Source organism: Equus quagga, chromosome 7 (genome assembly GCF_021613505.1).
Source record: "Equus quagga isolate Etosha38 chromosome 7, UCLA_HA_Equagga_1.0, whole genome shotgun sequence".
Classification (NCBI taxonomy): domain Eukaryota; kingdom Metazoa; phylum Chordata; class Mammalia; order Perissodactyla; family Equidae; genus Equus; species Equus quagga.
The window spans coordinates 26,127,189-26,144,716 of NC_060273.1; the positions used below are offsets into that span (position 1 = coordinate 26,127,189).

Genomic DNA, 17,528 nt, shown 5'->3' on the forward strand with positions numbered 1-17,528 from the left:
ATATGATACATGGATGGCACGAAAGAAAACAACTTGAGTATTTAGTGACCTAATAATGTTTAGAACATGAGCAGGTTCTGCGACTCTTTTCCTGGTCTATACAGACTTCTTAGTAGTACAAAACTCCATAGTCCTCCCATATTATAGAGTACAAAATGTTAGTCAAGCCAACCCTTGACTATCACGAGCCTGGTATGGTTTGCCTGCTACTTCACGGAGACTTTTCAATCTAATGCCAAAGGCAAATGAAATTTAAAAGTTGTTTTCGCTTTTAATGGGAGCTATAGCTAAAGTCTGGGATAGTAGAGATGGAATATGGATGAAACTATGAACTTAAGCAAACTGTTTGGAGTTTAATCAACTACATTACCTTTCCTGACCCTCAGTAACATATATTAACAGTAGGCTATCCTTAAAATGTTGGTTTTGATGTGAATTCAACTGATACCTAACTCCATTGTGTAGGCCTGCTTTTGCAATGATATAACCTAAATTTATTTCCCCAGAGCATAGTTTCCTTTTATTTAGAAAGGTCTTGAGCCATAGACAGATTAGAAGAGATAAATAGTCCAAGGCAGATTTTTAAAAGTTAGAGGTACTCACTAACTGAAGGATTTCCAAGTCCCCCGAAGGCATTGCCACCAACTGCTGCTAGGCCAGTGAATGTAGACGGCCGATTAAAAGGCTCTGCAAACAAGATTGGGAAGAAGGAAATGGTTCCGCTATTGAGTGAGGGGCATAAGAGCTTCCTGGGAACTGGGGAAAGTGATGTGGGATCCTTACCCTCTCTATACTCAGACCTGATCTGTCCCACTTCTCCCACCAGATTATGCAAAAGGATTTCACTGCACTTGAATTTAGGCATTGAGTTAGCAAAATATTTATGAGAGCTATTTTCCAGAACTGTGCATTTTGCCCCATTTCTCTTTTGCCAGGTGGGGAGCATTACTCAGGCCACAGTGTTCTAGGACGCCTCCCTGCTCTGTCTCTCCTCTTCTGGGAATGTGCTCTGTAGGCTCTAACAGAATAGAAATAAGATGACATCTTAAAATAAATCTCTCAATGATAAAATTGTGAAGGTACACGTGTTATAGACCCTGTCGTCGGGCATATCATTGCCTGTATTTGCTTGTACACTTGCAGAAAACATCAAATAAACAAAGGCCACAAATAAAGCATGCGCCTTTACTAGGAAGAGACATGTTAATAGGGCAGTGAAATGTGAAGTGATGAAAACAATGTGTAATGTCTCTTTATATCATCATCTTGTCTTTCTTTCCACCTCCTGGGGGTGCCCTTAGATATGGGGCAGGAATTCACCATCTTCCTCCAATGGGCAGGAGCAGGCTATTGTAAATGTGGACTCCCTGAGGTACGAGGGCATAGCTTTCATCCACTGCACCCTCAGTAATTTCAGACAGAGCAACCACTGAGCACAGATCTATGACTTTAAAATGTGGTGTAAGAGGTGCTGACATCCTGAAGATGGATGGCCTGTATTCAAACTTCTACAAGAAGACCATCATCCCCCTAAGTAGTAAGTGAGGTGTCTATGACACTGGCCAACTTGCCAGGAAGTGCAGTAGGAGTGCAGTAAACAAAGGTTTTCCGGAATACACACATCATTTCCCATCACTGATGGCAACTCACCAAGGTGGGCAGCAGGGTTAAGGAAGTTGCTGTGATGAGGAGGTGGCCCAAAAGGAGTCCCAGTTGGGTGTGCAGCACCTAGTAAGTCAAACACAATGGAATTATATTTCACAGAAAGCCAACGTCTACAGCGCAATTGGCTCCTACTTGCCTAAGGACCCCCTGAGAATGTTAAAGTAAGGACATGGCTGACGTCCACTCAGGCAATACACTGGTGAAAAAGAAATGTGCTTGTTAGGAAGCAGACCATAAGTCACCCCCTCTCTTCTTCCCAAGCTAGGCTGGCCACCACCAAAAAGAGATCTCACTTTTTAAAGATGCTGACACACAGTATTAGAAACAGCACGAAACACTGCCAGGAGGGTGAGGGTTCTACAACCAAATAAGTTTGGAGAAATGCCAAGGTAAAAAATGTTAAGCAAGGTTCTTTACTGAAGGACTAAGAGCCATTAATATGTTCATGGGCTCACTCATGCTCTGAGAGGGGAACATTTGGCCACAGAATACTTTCTTCATAGAGCATCTCAGGGGGCAAGGCTTTCACTCTGAGAAACACTGTTCCAGAAACTGTACACTTTATAATCTTTGGCTTAGGAGCAGCTGTCATGAAGTTGCATATCTGAGCTGCACTGCTTTGGGCCATTGCAGAATCTCTTCCTGAAAATGTGTTAGCTGCCACGGACCTGCACTGAAGGATACTATAAAGCCCAGCCCTGGGAAACTCACTGTTGGGAGTTACATTTGGTTAAGGGAGATGACGTCCTCCAATTTCTCTCAATCTTCAGTGCCAGGAAAAGCTAGTTTATTCATGGCTTTGGACATGATTAACCTTATAACTGCCTCTATTAGTCTTTACTTTACCCGCCAGGGAACTCAGGTTTAACTTAGTGGTCTTCTTTCCTCTGGTTTTCCCATTATCCACATTTTCTCCTCTACTTCATATTTGCCTTAAACAATATGTATTTCTTTAAGATGCCTCACATCCTTTCCTTGACGGAAGCTGGGAAAGGAAAGAGGGAAAGACAGCGAGATGGAGAGTGTGTACATGTGAGTTAGGGAAGGACAGTATTTCTAAGAGCTTAGGGCATCAAGCCGGCTTGTTAATATGCGGCTGAGAGCCGAGGAGGCAAGCTCTCTGGGAGGCAGGCTTGGCTCTAGACAAGAGATTGGCCAAGGTCATCTGAAGAAGCATCTTTAGTTTATTTCAGGCATTAGTGCCCCACAGAAAGATGAAAGTGGCTGAATTTAACAAGTATGTGTAAATTATACATATCAGTTAAAAGTTTCCCCAAATAGCCATTTTGGGCAAAATCCAGTATTGCTTACACTGGAAAAGATTACCTTCCAGAATGGAAGTATAAACAAGGCCTGAACGAATTTAATAACAACTAATCCATAATCCCTTGCATTTTGACCAAGTTCCTATAAACAAGTATACATTCCTTCAGGAATATAGATTAAACAGCGGGGGGTCGTCCCACCCAACACCCTATTAACTCAATTGATAGTTCAGGATATTGTTCCCCAGACTGCAAGGGCCTTGTGGATCTGGGATGTGGAGGACGTGACCCAGCACTGGAGAAAACCTGTCACAGTCACGGCATCTCAGAACGGAAAGGCATCTGAGGAGCTGTCTGTTCAGCCCTAGACGGTGACTTATTCTCTACACAAAAAGTGCAAAAATGATATCCCGTCCCCTTAGAATGAATACAGCCTGGCATATTCATTAGGTGTTAACAGTGTTGCCAGCTAAACAAAAATTTGGCTGCATGGTGTCTGTGTAGTAGTACAAGCTAATTAATGCTTCGATGAAGATGGGAGCCCAGAGCCCCCAGGGGTGCCTTGCAGTTCCAGAATTATTGAAGCAAAAGAAGCCAATTCATCCACTTGGCTCAAATGAAAGCCAGGGAGAAATCTCTCTATTTCTCTCCAAAAATTGCTCATAGCCCTGTCTCAGAGCCTAGGTGCCATGGTAACAAAGCCTTCAAATATGTCCCTAGACAGAACTGACAGAGAAGAACCTGAGACCTTAGCAAATTCCATTTACCCTCAAGGGTGATTCACTTGCTTTGGCCACAAGGCCCATTAAAATGATGATTTCTTGCAATGTGGGAGTTTCTCTCTTCCAGAATGGAAGAGCCTCAGGTCCACCAAAAATAAGTCTTGGATAAAAGCCCAGGAAGGCAGCAGGCAGGCAGGATGCGAAACCTGCTCCCTCACGGCTAGAAACATGAAGTCCCTTGAATAAGTATGTCCAGAAGAGTAAATTCTACTCAGCACAGCAGTGGGTATGAAGCCAGAGAGCTCATCACTAGAATGAGCTCGGTGTTGTCATTTCCTGGTGTGACCAAGTGGAGCCCTGTGCCAGGCATTGTGCACCGAAAATAGCTTTAGAAAAGATGGAATGATAGCAAGAGGGTTGCTCTTGTCTCCCTAATACTCCTTGTAGCCACTGCCTTTTGTTTGTAGGCACCTGGTTATCTGATGCAGTGCTCCTCCATCCCCTCACTTTGGCAGACCTAAGAGGCACTTGGGAGTGTGTATTCTCAGAGGTTAATGCACAGATCTCTCTGGGTTTTACACGCTGTCCCCTAAACTTCCTGCCTCATTACAATCAACCAGGCAAGAATATTAATTTCTGCAGCAAAGAAAACCAGTAACCAACTGATTCATCCTTCCTGTCACAGACCATATCACCAGCAACAATCTTAATTGTATTTCTTTATCCTCAGACCTTCAAAACACAGCATGACTGAGCATCACGGTGCAAAATTACTGAGTCCTCTGTGGGCACCGACAGTAAGGGCAACCACATCCTTATACAGTTCCTGCCATTATTTCCTTCCGATTCGCCCTTGCAAGATTTCTGATCTTTTTCAATAGTATTTGACATGCTTGTGAGTTATACTGGTTTAATATAGAAGCAAATAATGAGCCGAAGCAATATGAGTCCCCTAAGGGAAAGATGATCTTTTTTTCCTCCTTTAATGAAAGAGGGCATATCAATGAAAAAGGGTCCATCTCCCTAAATGTGCTGTGATGTTGCCTTGCAAACTGGCATAAATTGTATTTTTTTAGGGAGTGACTGAGCGGTGGCCCAGAGCACTAATGTGATTTATTTAGCTACTGGAGAACTACACTTCTCAGTTCTTCCCTGCCCCTCTGAACTCACCAGTGGCAGAGAACAAAGTCGAAGGCCGTGCCAGGTCATGGGGGTGGTGGATGGCTCCAAAGAGACTGGGGCCTGGAGGACGGCTCAGGAACTCAGGTTTCAGTCCAAAGTCCAGCTTATGTGGGTCTGACTGCATCTGTTTCTAGAGCAGCGATGAAAAAATAAAAGACGAAATCCCAAGAGAAACGGCAGGGAAGAAAGATATTAATGAAGAGGCTGAGACAGAGAGAGTAACTCTGTGAATGGCTCACTCGGGCTTCGAGCCCCAGTCAGGGTCAAGTTTACAAATGCTGTGAGGAACAGAGCAACCCACAATCATTGAACCCTCAAATGCCAGAAAAGCAGGTCAACCTAAGCAGGGTAAATAGTGCCTGTTACTGGGCAATACCTGTTTCTCATGTCAGAAATGTCAAGTAGTGAAACCAGTGTTTGAGGTCCAATTTATTCAAACCACCACTATTCTGAAATAGTTTATTATTCGCCTTAAAGGCCCATTGTAGCAAGTTCTGAAATGATAGTTATTTTAAAGCTCATTTTATTAGGAATTCTGCATGAATAATCTGCTCTGTAAATTAATTGTTTAATGACTCTTTGCCACACTCTAATAGATCACAGTACATTAGTAACTGCAAGTTATAAAGAAATATTTGCATGCCTACAAGCTAATTTTCAAACGATCATTACCTATTTTTTTAAAAAGAAAAAATAAACAGAAACAAAGCATGGATATTAATTTGACTAATATGGGTCTTTTCTTTGCCTACTACCCCCAATTACCTGAGGGAGAGGAGATCAGTAAGGACAGTCAACCATTAAGAACCTCTCTTGTTGTGAAGTCCTTGCCGTCAACTGCACTCACTCTATTTCCTCTTATTTACATATCCACCCTCAAGCTCGGCTTCCTCTAAGGTTGTAGAAAGTGGCTCATCATCATCCTCCTGATTCCTTACCCTGGCATCATTCTTGGGGTTGGCAGCCCACTCAAACAGTGTGGTTTCAAGGTTGTCTCACCTTCTTGATTCTCAATAGCCTTCTCTGAACTGGCTTCACACATCCCCAGACAAGCACCAACCCCCATCCTGGCCTGGGGTCCAGAGGTCCATGTTTCCCTTCCCTGGTCACTACCTCTCTGCTTTCCAGTCTCCTCCTCCTTCATGGCCCCTGGTCTGTTTCTGACTCTTGCTCCTCCAACTTCTTAGACTCATCTGAAGCTCTCCATCTCTTTGGCTCCATCTCCTTCAAACTCCCTCATGTTCTGCTCTAAGTAAATCCTTGTCCCATTGTCCAATAAAGTCAACAAGGAGGCATCTGATCAAGCATGTGCGAGAATCAGAGACAAGGGAAGGTTGCTATTCCCTCACTGTTGAAGGTCACACTCATCCATCACACCCATTTAAAAGGAAACCTACCTGAGACCTCAAGCTGGAAGCAATACCCCTTGGAAGTGGACAGCAAATTCATCATTTTTTATGCACACACTGATCCTCACTACTGGACTCTAAGCAATGAGACACCAGGACAGATGAATGCCCTCTGAGCCTGCCACGCTAAGGAACCTGCAGGTGGTAGGCTCTCTCACTAACTATTTGGTAAGGGACTAAGTGAATGAGTAAATGACCATTAAACTGAAAGGGGACAAGACAAATTCTGCTCAAAGCTACAGGGAATCCTACCATGACAGTCCCACTAGAAACTAATAGCCAAACCCCACAACAAAGCTTGTAATTCACTATAAATCTATAAAATCTTTTGAGCGCCTCTTTTAATTTGGTTGCCAAATTATTTAGTGCTAATATTGCACGGTACACAGCACAGTTCCATTAACCACAACTTAGGTCCATGAAGCAAAATGGAGCCTGGGGATTACAAATAGTTTGCTGGAAAGGGAAGATGAACAGTTAGCTCATGTGCAAGAGGTCTTCTTAATTGAATTGAGATAATGAAAGTTTTAGTCCCTGGGGACACTTCCAAGGAAAAGAAGTTGCTAAAATGGTACCTACAACATCCTTCAATGCTTTTAACCAAAGGAGTTACAAGGAGGATGTGTCTTACCTACTGTTCCGCTAACCACATCATCCAGAACAGAGTGAATTGAACTAAGCATCAAAATCTAGTTAGCTCTTCAAAGCACATACATTTTCTAACTAAGCTAAACCATAAGGTTTCTAATAAACCTCACCTAACAATAAAGTAAAAGTGAGCAAAACTCACTGATGGGATGTTACGAGAAAGAGCAGGTATTTGGCACCAAAGCAAAATATTGGAGTGACCTCATTTACTGAGGTTGGCTCTTTAACTTTTAACTAGGTTGGTTTTTTAAATATCATTTGACCATTTAAAAAAAAAAAACATTTCTGTGATGACTAGCTCTCACTCCTTGTTTATTGGCCTCTTTTATTATTCTCATGATGGCTCCCAAATGTTGTTAGGACAAAAGGCTTGTTCATGAACAAACGGATTAACTGAAGCTTACTGGAATTACTTGATTGGTTGTTTTCTCCTATTTTTCTGGGCAGAGTTACAAACTGTAAAATCTTGACTTCTTAGTTACTTTGTTCCCTGAGCCAACAACCAAGGAGGCCATATCTGGTCACCTGCAGAAATTTTTCATCTCTTCTCTATTGTGTCATAAAGACCCGGTGGAACATGGAATGTATTCATCCACAGGACGAAAGTACAGACAACAAAGAACAATCATGTGGACAGAGAAGGTAATCTGCTAGACAGCAGTTCTAACAAATACTGGCTGTTAGATCTGCCTGTATTCACTGCCTGTATTCTGACCTCTGGTACTGGTCATCAGGAGGACTAAGGAGGGTGTGGAACTGTCACTGCAAACCAAACACTACTTCTAGAAGAGGAATTTTTAATAATGTGCATTGCTAATGGAAGTTCAGTAGCATCGTACAGGGCATAAATTAGTCTATCATGTTTCCAAAGCCATAAAATGAAAAGAATGCATCAATTCTTAGAGAAAAGAAAACTTTCATATATACCTCTTCCCAGATACTAAATATTTTCCATACTAATACCTGGCCACTATAATTAGATTTCCAAAACCTTTACTTTAGGATTTAATCTATATTTCAGCTCTCTGGATCAATGAGATGACAAAATCCTTTGAAAAAAAAGGAAAGAAAAACATCAGGGATTATCATTTGCTCCTGTTTTGTCATCATGCTGGTAGTCTCCCTAATTAATAGTAAGATTTTCGAATAGCTTTTCCAAGAGAGACTTGAGCCTTCCTGCCTATGGGTCTTTAGAATCTGTTTAAATGCCTCCTTAATTGGGAGATCACACTCCCGTATGCCCCCATTCCCAACCCTCAAGATGAGGAAGGCAAGACTGACCTTGACTTTCTGTTGGTGGTGGTAGATTTGCCAGGCAATGTGAACATGCATAGCACACCACTTCCCTGGTTTCTGGAACAAGAAAGAGCACCATGGTCAGAAAGAAGGCCTTTCAGAGAAAACCACTTTCAATTTCCCCAAAGCTTTCAGCAGATTTTGGCTGTAGTGGCTTGTTTCATGAAACAAGAGTGCTTTGTACCCTCGAGCGCCTTCTTTCTGCAGCCTCAGGGCCCAAGCCTGAGGGAGCCACAGTCAGCTCCATCTCTCCTCCCTTGGGAGCCCGAGCTGGTGGCCATGATTCAGAAAACCATCCTTCACGGGGCCCTCGCTGGTTACCAAGGATAAGACGGCAAAAGCCCCAACCCCCATTTTGTTTCTCTTCTCTCTTTCTTTTCTGGTGCCAGCTGGCAGACCTGGTAGAGTGGGAAGCCCTCTTTAACAAACGTGGCCATGCTGTAATGCAAATCGGCTGTTCAGAAGGGCTAATTAATGAATGTTGTGAATCAGTTCAAAACAAGAGGGTACAGAACCTGCTTACCTCCCCCAACACTGGCTGTTTTTAACCCCCAAAGTGGAACAAAGAAATTCACTACATTTTTACAGAAGCCCAGTTCCCACAAGTGCTTCAATAAGAGTCAACTACCCACTCATGTTGGTGGGCATTGTTCAGTTCTAAGTAAAAAAAAAAAGAACCGAGAACTCATTCCTTTCTACTTCTCTAGTCCTCTGCAGCTATCAAGTCCCTCCTCCAGCCTTTGGGAAAATATCAATCTATGTCTCAAATTATTTCATGTCTTGCTTTATTAGCAGTGGAGAAACTCTGAGTGTAGTCTGTCTTATCACCTGGAGAGCAGGGACCACCTCTTTCTATTTCATCTGTACTCCTGCTATGTAATCTACTCATAAGCTCCGAATGTGTGCTCAGTAACTCCAGGATGGATGAGAAGAAACACTGCTCCATTCCTATGTCGGCAACAGACAGATGCTTCTGGTTTCTATATTAAAGAGCTGTTTCCGAAATATATACTTAAATCCAAGTCTGGGGTCAGTTCTCTCCTTTTGCAATGAAATTACGAGTCATCTGAAATCACCTAAGTGATGACACAATCCTCGTTTTTTTTCCCTTTGGAGAAATTAAATATCTGATTATGTGCTGCAGAAATGGGTTAAGTACGGCAGGAAATCTACTATCCATCCATCTTCCATCCAATCATCCATCACTCCCTATTCCTCCACCACCAAGTCAGTCAGCATTTATTCAGAGGTCATCTGCTGGCCACTCTCCAGACCTGTTAAGATGTTAACAAACCAATGCTTATAGTAGTCCTTTTCTGCACCAGAGAAACAGGTCGAATGGTTGTGACAAGTCAACATCACTAAATGCAGAATAAGGTAGCCACCAGCAAAAACAAATGGACCCAGTATATATTTTCTCGGTATAAGAGAGCCAGTAGAACTCAGTGAAATCCTAATTTCAGCCTACAGCCTAAGTCTTCCCCTTAAGTCCCACTAAAATCTTTTACCAGAACTGCTAACAAAGAGAATCTGACTTGGTTAAATTTTATCTGTTAGCTTCACCTCAAGGGACTGGCCTCCTCCAACACTCAAAGCAAAACAATTTAGGCCATTTGCAATCAGACTACTTGAAAAACCCAACCACTGTCATTCCAACATTTTATTCCAAAGTTTCTACGGCTTGTTTCTTTGTAATGGATTTTATTTTTAACCCACAGGGAGTCAAACAGAGGTTGCAAAACAGTTCTGGAAGAAGCTTTCTTACCCTTAACATAGGTCTGAAAGGATCTGTCAACTGTGAAGAGAAAATGACAACTTGGTTACATGCCTGTCACTCAAACAATTGCTCTAATTAACAAATTTGTAGTGCTTCATTAGGAGGGGAAATTAAAATGTTAGAATTTTACTTTTAAATGAAGCCCTTTTAGAGAATAATTAGCCCATTTTCACACCATCAAAAGTGCCAAGTGTCCCCTCCCCCACTTCACAAGCCTTGGTACATCTACACTGACAAGCCCCTGAACAAGTTTAATCAATAGCAATTTGCCCTCTGGCAACATGATTTGCTCACATTACACATCTGAGGAGTTTCACTCTCTTGAGCAGCCCTTCCAAACCACTCCCAACAAGTCAGAGGCAGAACAGCCCTCAGACCTAGATGGGGAAGGCTGGATGCTAGTGGGTATCGGAGGGTTGTCTTCTCCAGACATCCAGTAGAACGAGGCTATCTTTACCAAGACCCTTAATTCCACGACTGTACATTACTTAGAGATACCAGACATTTCAAGTAAGTTCACGAAACATCATCAAAATACTTACATAGTTGAGTCATTTTAAATTCCTACCTAACTCTGGTCATCAATCTCTGACTGCCCTTACCCAGGGAAAAAGACAATATTGTAAAAGGTGATCATTTTTTCACATTTTACTACGAAGATGAATGTAAATAACAACCACTGACACAAGATTCTATCTATTGTAGAACTTCAAATTCTTTTTGAGAGTTGGTAGAGGTATACATTATGAATAAATAACATAACCAACACATAACGGATATTTTATTTAGCTCTAGAGCAAACGAGGATCCTTACCACATGGAAAGTACAGGGCCAGAGGAGCTGTGTGGTACAGTGACTTCCTGACCCCAGGCAAGCGGGGGATGTATCCTGACTTCCAGGAAGAAAAGCTCCTAGGGCTTCCCCATTCAAAACATTTTACAGCTATTTCTTTTGTGTCAGAGAAATTTAACGAGATGCAGACAGAGAAGACTGGTCAAGTAGAATCTACACAAGCTAACAGTGTCCAATTTCTGGGCTTAGACCATCACCAATTCCTCTTTCCTCCCCTAGGCAAGTGTCATATGGCTGTAGCAGGCAGGAGAGATTTTGTTTTCTAAAAGTAACTGGCTGGCACTTTCTCCCACAAACTAGAAGGAATAGTTAAAATAGCGGCTCGCTCAGATGAGCTAAGGAGGGTGCACGCACTGGGTTAGCTGTCCTCTGCAGACCAACGTGCCCTAGTGTTGCCCGAGACAAAACCTGTACGTACCCTCGGGTCCTTTTGGAGTAGAGTGTGTGGGACTGTCCCAGGTCGAGCAGCAACATCGATAGGGTTGGATGTCTACAAATTAATTAGATCACAGCTTAGGGAGCATATGATATGGGACATGAAAGTAAGGTCTTTCTTTCACTATAAATTATAGAAGTCAAACAGTACTTTTTGTTTCATTCTGGAATATAAGAGTTAACAGGTTCATTTCTCTCAGTGATCACACCTGCTCTTCATGAGGTCCTGCTCCCTATGCTCTCAAGGGACCCTGACCAGGGATTGCCCTCTCCAGCAATGGCATCTGAAAACAGAGAGGTGGACCGCACCACATTTCACTGCAATAAAAAGCAAAGGACCAAAGAAGAGAAGCAATACAAGCAAGTGCTGCCCCGAAATCCATCTTCTTCCAAGTTACTGACAGCTCTGTTGTTGTGTTTTTTGCTTTATCACCAAACATTCCAAGAGATGCTTAAGTGAACATCATTATAATTTGCTATATCAGGTGCTTCTCATCAGAATAACTGAGAGTTTTTTTATAGATATTAAGCTAACTCTCTACATTTTAACTGACAGACAATAACAAGAAATTACACTCAGTAATTACTCATTAGCAGTGGTGGAAATGGGACAAGAGAACCTAATTTAGGGACCACATAGATCTACTATTAACTGATTTCCAAAGTAATTCTGCTTCATCTCTCCTATTCCCACCGCCATTCTTAAGTGTCATTAATAACAATAACGTTCTCTGCAGGCTTTTGTCCTCTGAACGAACAACAACAACAAAAGCCTACTTCAGGCACAGGCAGTCATGACTTTCCAGTGGGGAGAATCAGAGAAATTTTCACCAGGCATTTTATTTAAGAAATCATAACTCCTATGAATCCCCTCACACTGGAAGTTAACTAGTGTGGAAAAAGAGCTCAAGTTTAGGCACGAAGCTTTCCTATAAGGAGAAGAAAAAAAAAGAATGAAAGGAAGAAAAGCAATCTGCTGTACAACTAACAATTAAGCTGGAGTTGTTAACAGCCTGATTTGCATACATATGAAGAACTCCACTAATGAACGGCAATCTACATATTCAATCAGTAAGATGGCCTGGAAAGGCCTATTTCAACACCAGGAGAGACACTTTCTTGCCCAGATGCAGTTTTCTGTGTGATTGGATAATTGTGAGTGAGGGAAACAGTCTAATTTATTAAATGACCTACCAGTCTATTTGGGGATTCACTAGAGATTTGTTGCAACCTAGAGGGGACAGACCAGGGTCTGAGGGAGTAGTAAAGTGCAGATCAGGGGGAAGGAGTTTAAAAACCATTATCATTTTATCCCAAGATAGGAGGTGTTTACCACGGCCATCCTAAGAGCCCTGCATATATATCACCTGGCATATGAGCTGCAATTCCACGCAGGTAAATGCAATCTCTAAGGTGTAGCCATTCCACCCCTATGCTTTTTAATTTATTTTCCTATTTCTAATTTTAAGGTAACATGCCTTTGGAAATGCAATATGTGCTCATCCTGGGAGACTATGGCCCAAATTTGGTGTTTTATCTTAGAAATGAGATGGGGAAAAAAAAAAAAGAAAACAAAAATCACACAACAAAATTTCCTACTTTAAAATCTGAGAAGGGTCACTAACATGAGAAGTACATTCATTTTGTTTTTTAAGAAGGTAAAATAGGGGCTGTCACAGATTTAAAGTCACAAAAAGGCAGAGTATTCTGAGAATTACTCCTCAACATTGGCCCAAGCTGAGTAGCATGTCACTGACTAGGTAGGAAAGAATTTAGTTATTATAAAGGGTAAAAGGTTACTTTCACACTAGGACGTTAGTCTTGACCTTGGCAAGTGTGACCATGGCTGAGGGGTAGGAGGACTGAGAGAGGGCACAGTGGGAGGAAGGAGTACAGACAGGCAAGTGCTGCCTCCACCGGCAGGCAGACCCTCTCTGAAGACACACGGGGCTGAGAAGTGAAACGAGGCAGAGTGAGCAGAAACATCTTTCTCTCACACGATTCAGAGGATACAATTTTAGTTTGGAATCTTTTTCCTCCTTCTATTAAAATCAATAAAGGCTCACCTTTGCATCTTTGCTAATAATATATACCTCAAGGACAACTTGGGGCACATACCTCTGATGTGTCATAGAATTCCTGACCTGAAAGAAGCTTATGTCCACAATATTAATGGGAAAAAAATATATATATAGTCCACATATTTTAAAGAGCACAGGAAATCCTAGCTCAACTGAGATTACATGGGTAGGACAGACTGAAAATTAAGTTTTAGCTGAGGTTGAAAACTAGATGAACTAGGAAAAAGTATTTTCACCCTCATCCCAGTGGTCATCATGGATCTGAGAAATCAGTCACTGGCAGGAGAGAGGATGCAGAACCCACCTGCATGCCTAGCCTGAGACTCCACTTATAAATACTGTATGTTTTCACTGTACAGTTTCTTACCTTCGGTTGAAATGCTCCTTGTAGTGAACCAAAAGGGCCAGTGGGCGGAATCATAGGGGGGATGCCCGATACTGCAGGAGGGTAGGAATGGAAGAGCTGTGGCCAAAGATGGAGAGGGAAAAAGGATTTTAGTAAGAGGCAAATAAATGATAGATTCCAACTCTCTTCCCATAGAAAGACAACATTAGCAAGCCAAGTAATCTGTTTGATGCTATTAGTCAAGAAGCCACGATGAAATGATCACACAGATGTGCCATGAATGCTTAACTTAAAAAGTTAAAAGTAGTTCAGAATCAGTCAGCCAACAAATGATGTCCCAGATGAGAACATGATGAGACAGGGAGCTTTTCTAATTATTAATTGTTACATTGGATAGAAGTCCTAAGTGGTTGGAGATTTTAATGCGTAGCAAAAACAGGAGGGGTGCTGAGCCAAATAAGATGCCCAGAAATTACAAGTTAATTGGAAAAAGAAAAAAAGAAAAAGAAAAAAAAAAGGCAGAAAAGAAGCAAGTCTTTATGAGCTCCAGGATTTTATACCATTAAAATTCAATTAGTACTTTTAGATTTTTAATAGTTAAGGAAATGAGAAAATATTCACAATCCTTGCTTCATTAGGTTGTTCTAGAAGTGGCAGTTCCAGAGGACAATTTAATTGTCTCATCTAAAATGATGACAAATATTTGAGGAAGGGTAAAATGGCTCAGTGTATACTCAATGGAGCTACCCAGTTTTCTATAAGATGGACAACTCGCTGGAGGCTACTCAAGCCAAGCCCTTGATGTGTAAGTTTGACAAAACAATGAAGGAAGAATGATTCTGAATTACGAATATGAATTTTCTTGGATTAATAGTTTATAGAGGATACAATGGAGGAAAGAAGCACATAGCAATACTGAAGACAATGCAAACACATCTCCTCCTCCTTCTAAAAATGTAGTGTTTCTGACATTCTACTGCTCTGGTTCCATTTACTTTGAGCAAACCACTATACACATACTTAAGTAACAGCCCACCCCTATGGTTGCATAATACGTCAAAAATACAACAATAATTCAAGTTCTTTCTAATAATGAATTTATGTTAGCTATTTCTAGGTAATGACTGAAATTCACATTTCACAATCCTGTCTGTTTTCAGAGCACGTACTTTTTCTTTTGGTCTTTACTTCATTTTGCTCCCTTCAATGATGCAGCAAAGTTTTTCAGACTAATTGATATTGAACTAAATCCACTTAAACAGTGACTGCAAGCCAAGTGCCCTCATTTAAAATTACTTTTAAGTCTAAATTGTGTTTTAGACACTTGAGTGCATTGCATCTTAGTTCCCCTTACAATGCCCTAATCCCCAAAGCAGGTGAGACTAGGTACTTTGTATATTATCCGCTATAACTAATAATATGAAATAACTCTCCCACAGTACACTGTAAAAAGCAGAGTAATTAAATAGATGCCACTGTAAACACACTCAAATTTCTATTTCTCTGTCTCCAGGCAGCTATTTTTCCTTTAATGTTTTCAATACAAAATTGGATGTTCTCACCATTTTTCTTCTGCTTTAGTCAATTACTGACCCTCTAAAACTACAGCTGACTATTTTCCCTTGACTAAAAATCTGAAGTACCCAGGTAATAAAATATAAACCTTCCCAAAATTCGGGCCTCCAGGCTTACTCTCCATCTGAAATCTTGGACTCTCGGTAGAATACGCATGGAAAAAGGCACTGTATTTGGTCCTAGGAAATAAATCTGAGCCACCTGTTGAGCACGCTAAACTTTCTCTAAGAATGATTTTGTTAGCTGGTCCTTAATTTAAATCAGTAAGTATAGACAAAGGGCAGGAATCTGATTATTATTAAGGATGGCACCATTCACAGGGCAGACCCAAAGAGGAAACCAACAGGTCTCCTGTGTTTTGCAGGTCCCTTTACAAAAAGCTTGTGTGTCACAGTACTGAGCAGAATAGTGCTGGAACAGTGGGGGAGCCGAGGCACTCAAATACACTTTCCTCATCCCTTTCTGAAGGGGCTTTCCTCATGTTATTTCTGAAAGTCTCTAGTCAGTATAATTCTTAACTGATTTCTAATATTTTTCTAGTCTTGACTTCTCAGCTACACTCAGGACTAATACAGTGTCTAATGATCTGGTTCAAAGTAGGAATGAATTCACAGGCTTTGCTGATCTCTAAAGTAGCACTTATATTCAAATAATAAGTTAACACTATCCAAAAACCAAAGCAAGAATAGTTGAGTATGGTGAATCAACATGGTTACAAGCAGTTATTAATCTTCCTCCTTTCTGGTCTTGTTTCAAAAATATAAATAAACCATTGAGCAAAGAAACTTGGAAAATTTCAGGTAAAAATGATGCAGCATTCACTCCATAATCAAAATATCATGATAAAATGTTCAAGGTCTTTGTTATAAAAAGAAGCCCTTGTTTTATATCTAACTTAGGTTGGTACCAATTTAAGTTCCAGAACGTACTCTGAAAATTGCATAAAATGAGTATTTTTTTTAATGAAGAAGAGTGAGTTTAAAGAGGAAAAAAATTACACATTTTGATTTTAAGACCTTCTTTTATTTAAGTATATTATTTAAGTGTATTAATTAAAGTATTTTATTTCAGTGTATTAAAAATACACTTGTATTTTTAGTTGTAATAAGTTCAGGAGAATAATACCAGCCATGTGGAAGAGGGGTCTACATTTAGTCTAGAGGAAATAAAAATCTGCTTTTTGAAGAGTTTTGAGTCAAAAAGATAAGGGACTTTCTATTTGGAGGACATAATTCAAGTTGAATTCCAGGAATTCTGTGTTAATGGCATTTCAATCAATGACTCAAATCCTGTGATTTCAGAGTCTCCTGAAACTATAAAGATCCCACTGCAGACACCCCAGGACAGGTGCCTGGCTTCCAGGGGAGTTCACCTTTGCTTTAAAGTCTTCGGACGGCTTATGATCTTTTGATTCAGAAGATGATACTGCATCTTTACCAAAAGCGAACGTCACAAAAGCAAGCATCCAAAGTGACGAGGAGCAATGGGAATTCTTGCAAAGATGATTAAGGAAGGCTGCTAGTCATTTACTGATCTATGGCAAGAGTGCAAAAGTGGACAAGCAGTTACATGAAACGTGTAGCATGGTAACAAGACTCACACTGTGCCGGTAGAATGGGTCAACTTTTGTAGGGTATTTGTCAAACTGTAAAGGGATCAAAGCAAAAGCTAGTTACTTAGAGAATCTACATTTCTGTTCACTGCTTCAGTGGAGGTAGCCCTAAGCAAGCTTCTCTGTCATTGTGCTGTCACCAGACTCCATAACCTCATCTATGAAACCATCCTGAGCTCCTGAGTCACTCTGACAAGAAACCAAGAGAAATGCAAAAACAAAGTGAAAACCCGTATGGTGCATTTAGATCCTGGCCACACCAAAGTGTCTTTCTTTCCAGTCTATATTTAGAGATTGGCACAAAACCGAACATCTAAACTGGAGAAAAGAGGCAATTATTCAGATAAATCAGAAAGAAGTAAGCATTTGGTCTGAGTTATCCAGAGAATTCCCTCCATTTTCATCTTCACTTCGGCAGAAAACTGTACATTCAGCTGTCTTCTGAAATGAATTACAGCCAAATACAAAGCAATTTGGGCCAGGTCTTATCACCTTTCTTTTGAGCAGAAAAGAGTTACCATTGTTTCCTCTAAATAATGTCATCCTCCTGACACTGGAACTCCCCTCAGTTAGTTTAAATTTTTTATAGAACAGCTCGGGCTGGCATAAACTCTTCCCCAAATGATAGGTCCTTAAAAATATAACTGTTGAGAAGTATAGTT

General features: G+C 40.9%; 1 protein-coding gene across 5 annotated transcripts in view; it reads right to left on the bottom strand.

Annotated features, from left to right (window-relative positions):
- The window catches only part of AUTS2 (activator of transcription and developmental regulator AUTS2), a 1,146,910-nt gene that overhangs the window by 6,268 nt on the left and 1,123,114 nt on the right, over nt 1-17,528 (bottom strand). For 3 of the 5 annotated variants that reach the window (XM_046666257.1, XM_046666256.1, XM_046666255.1), the window contains 8 exons: nt 16,855-16,899; nt 13,701-13,796; nt 11,236-11,307; nt 9,953-9,982; nt 8,173-8,244; nt 4,823-4,964; nt 1,651-1,728; nt 604-687 (listed from right to left, as the gene is read on the bottom strand). In XM_046666257.1, coding sequence (XP_046522213.1) covers nt 604-687; nt 1,651-1,728; nt 4,823-4,964; nt 8,173-8,244; nt 9,953-9,982; nt 11,236-11,307; nt 13,701-13,796; nt 16,855-16,899 — 619 coding nt within the window. The remainder of the gene's footprint in view (nt 1-603; nt 688-1,650; nt 1,729-4,822; nt 4,965-8,172; nt 8,245-9,952; nt 9,983-11,235; nt 11,308-13,700; nt 13,797-16,854; nt 16,900-17,528) is intronic. The other 2 variants (XM_046666258.1, XM_046666259.1) reach the window with 1 other exon arrangement.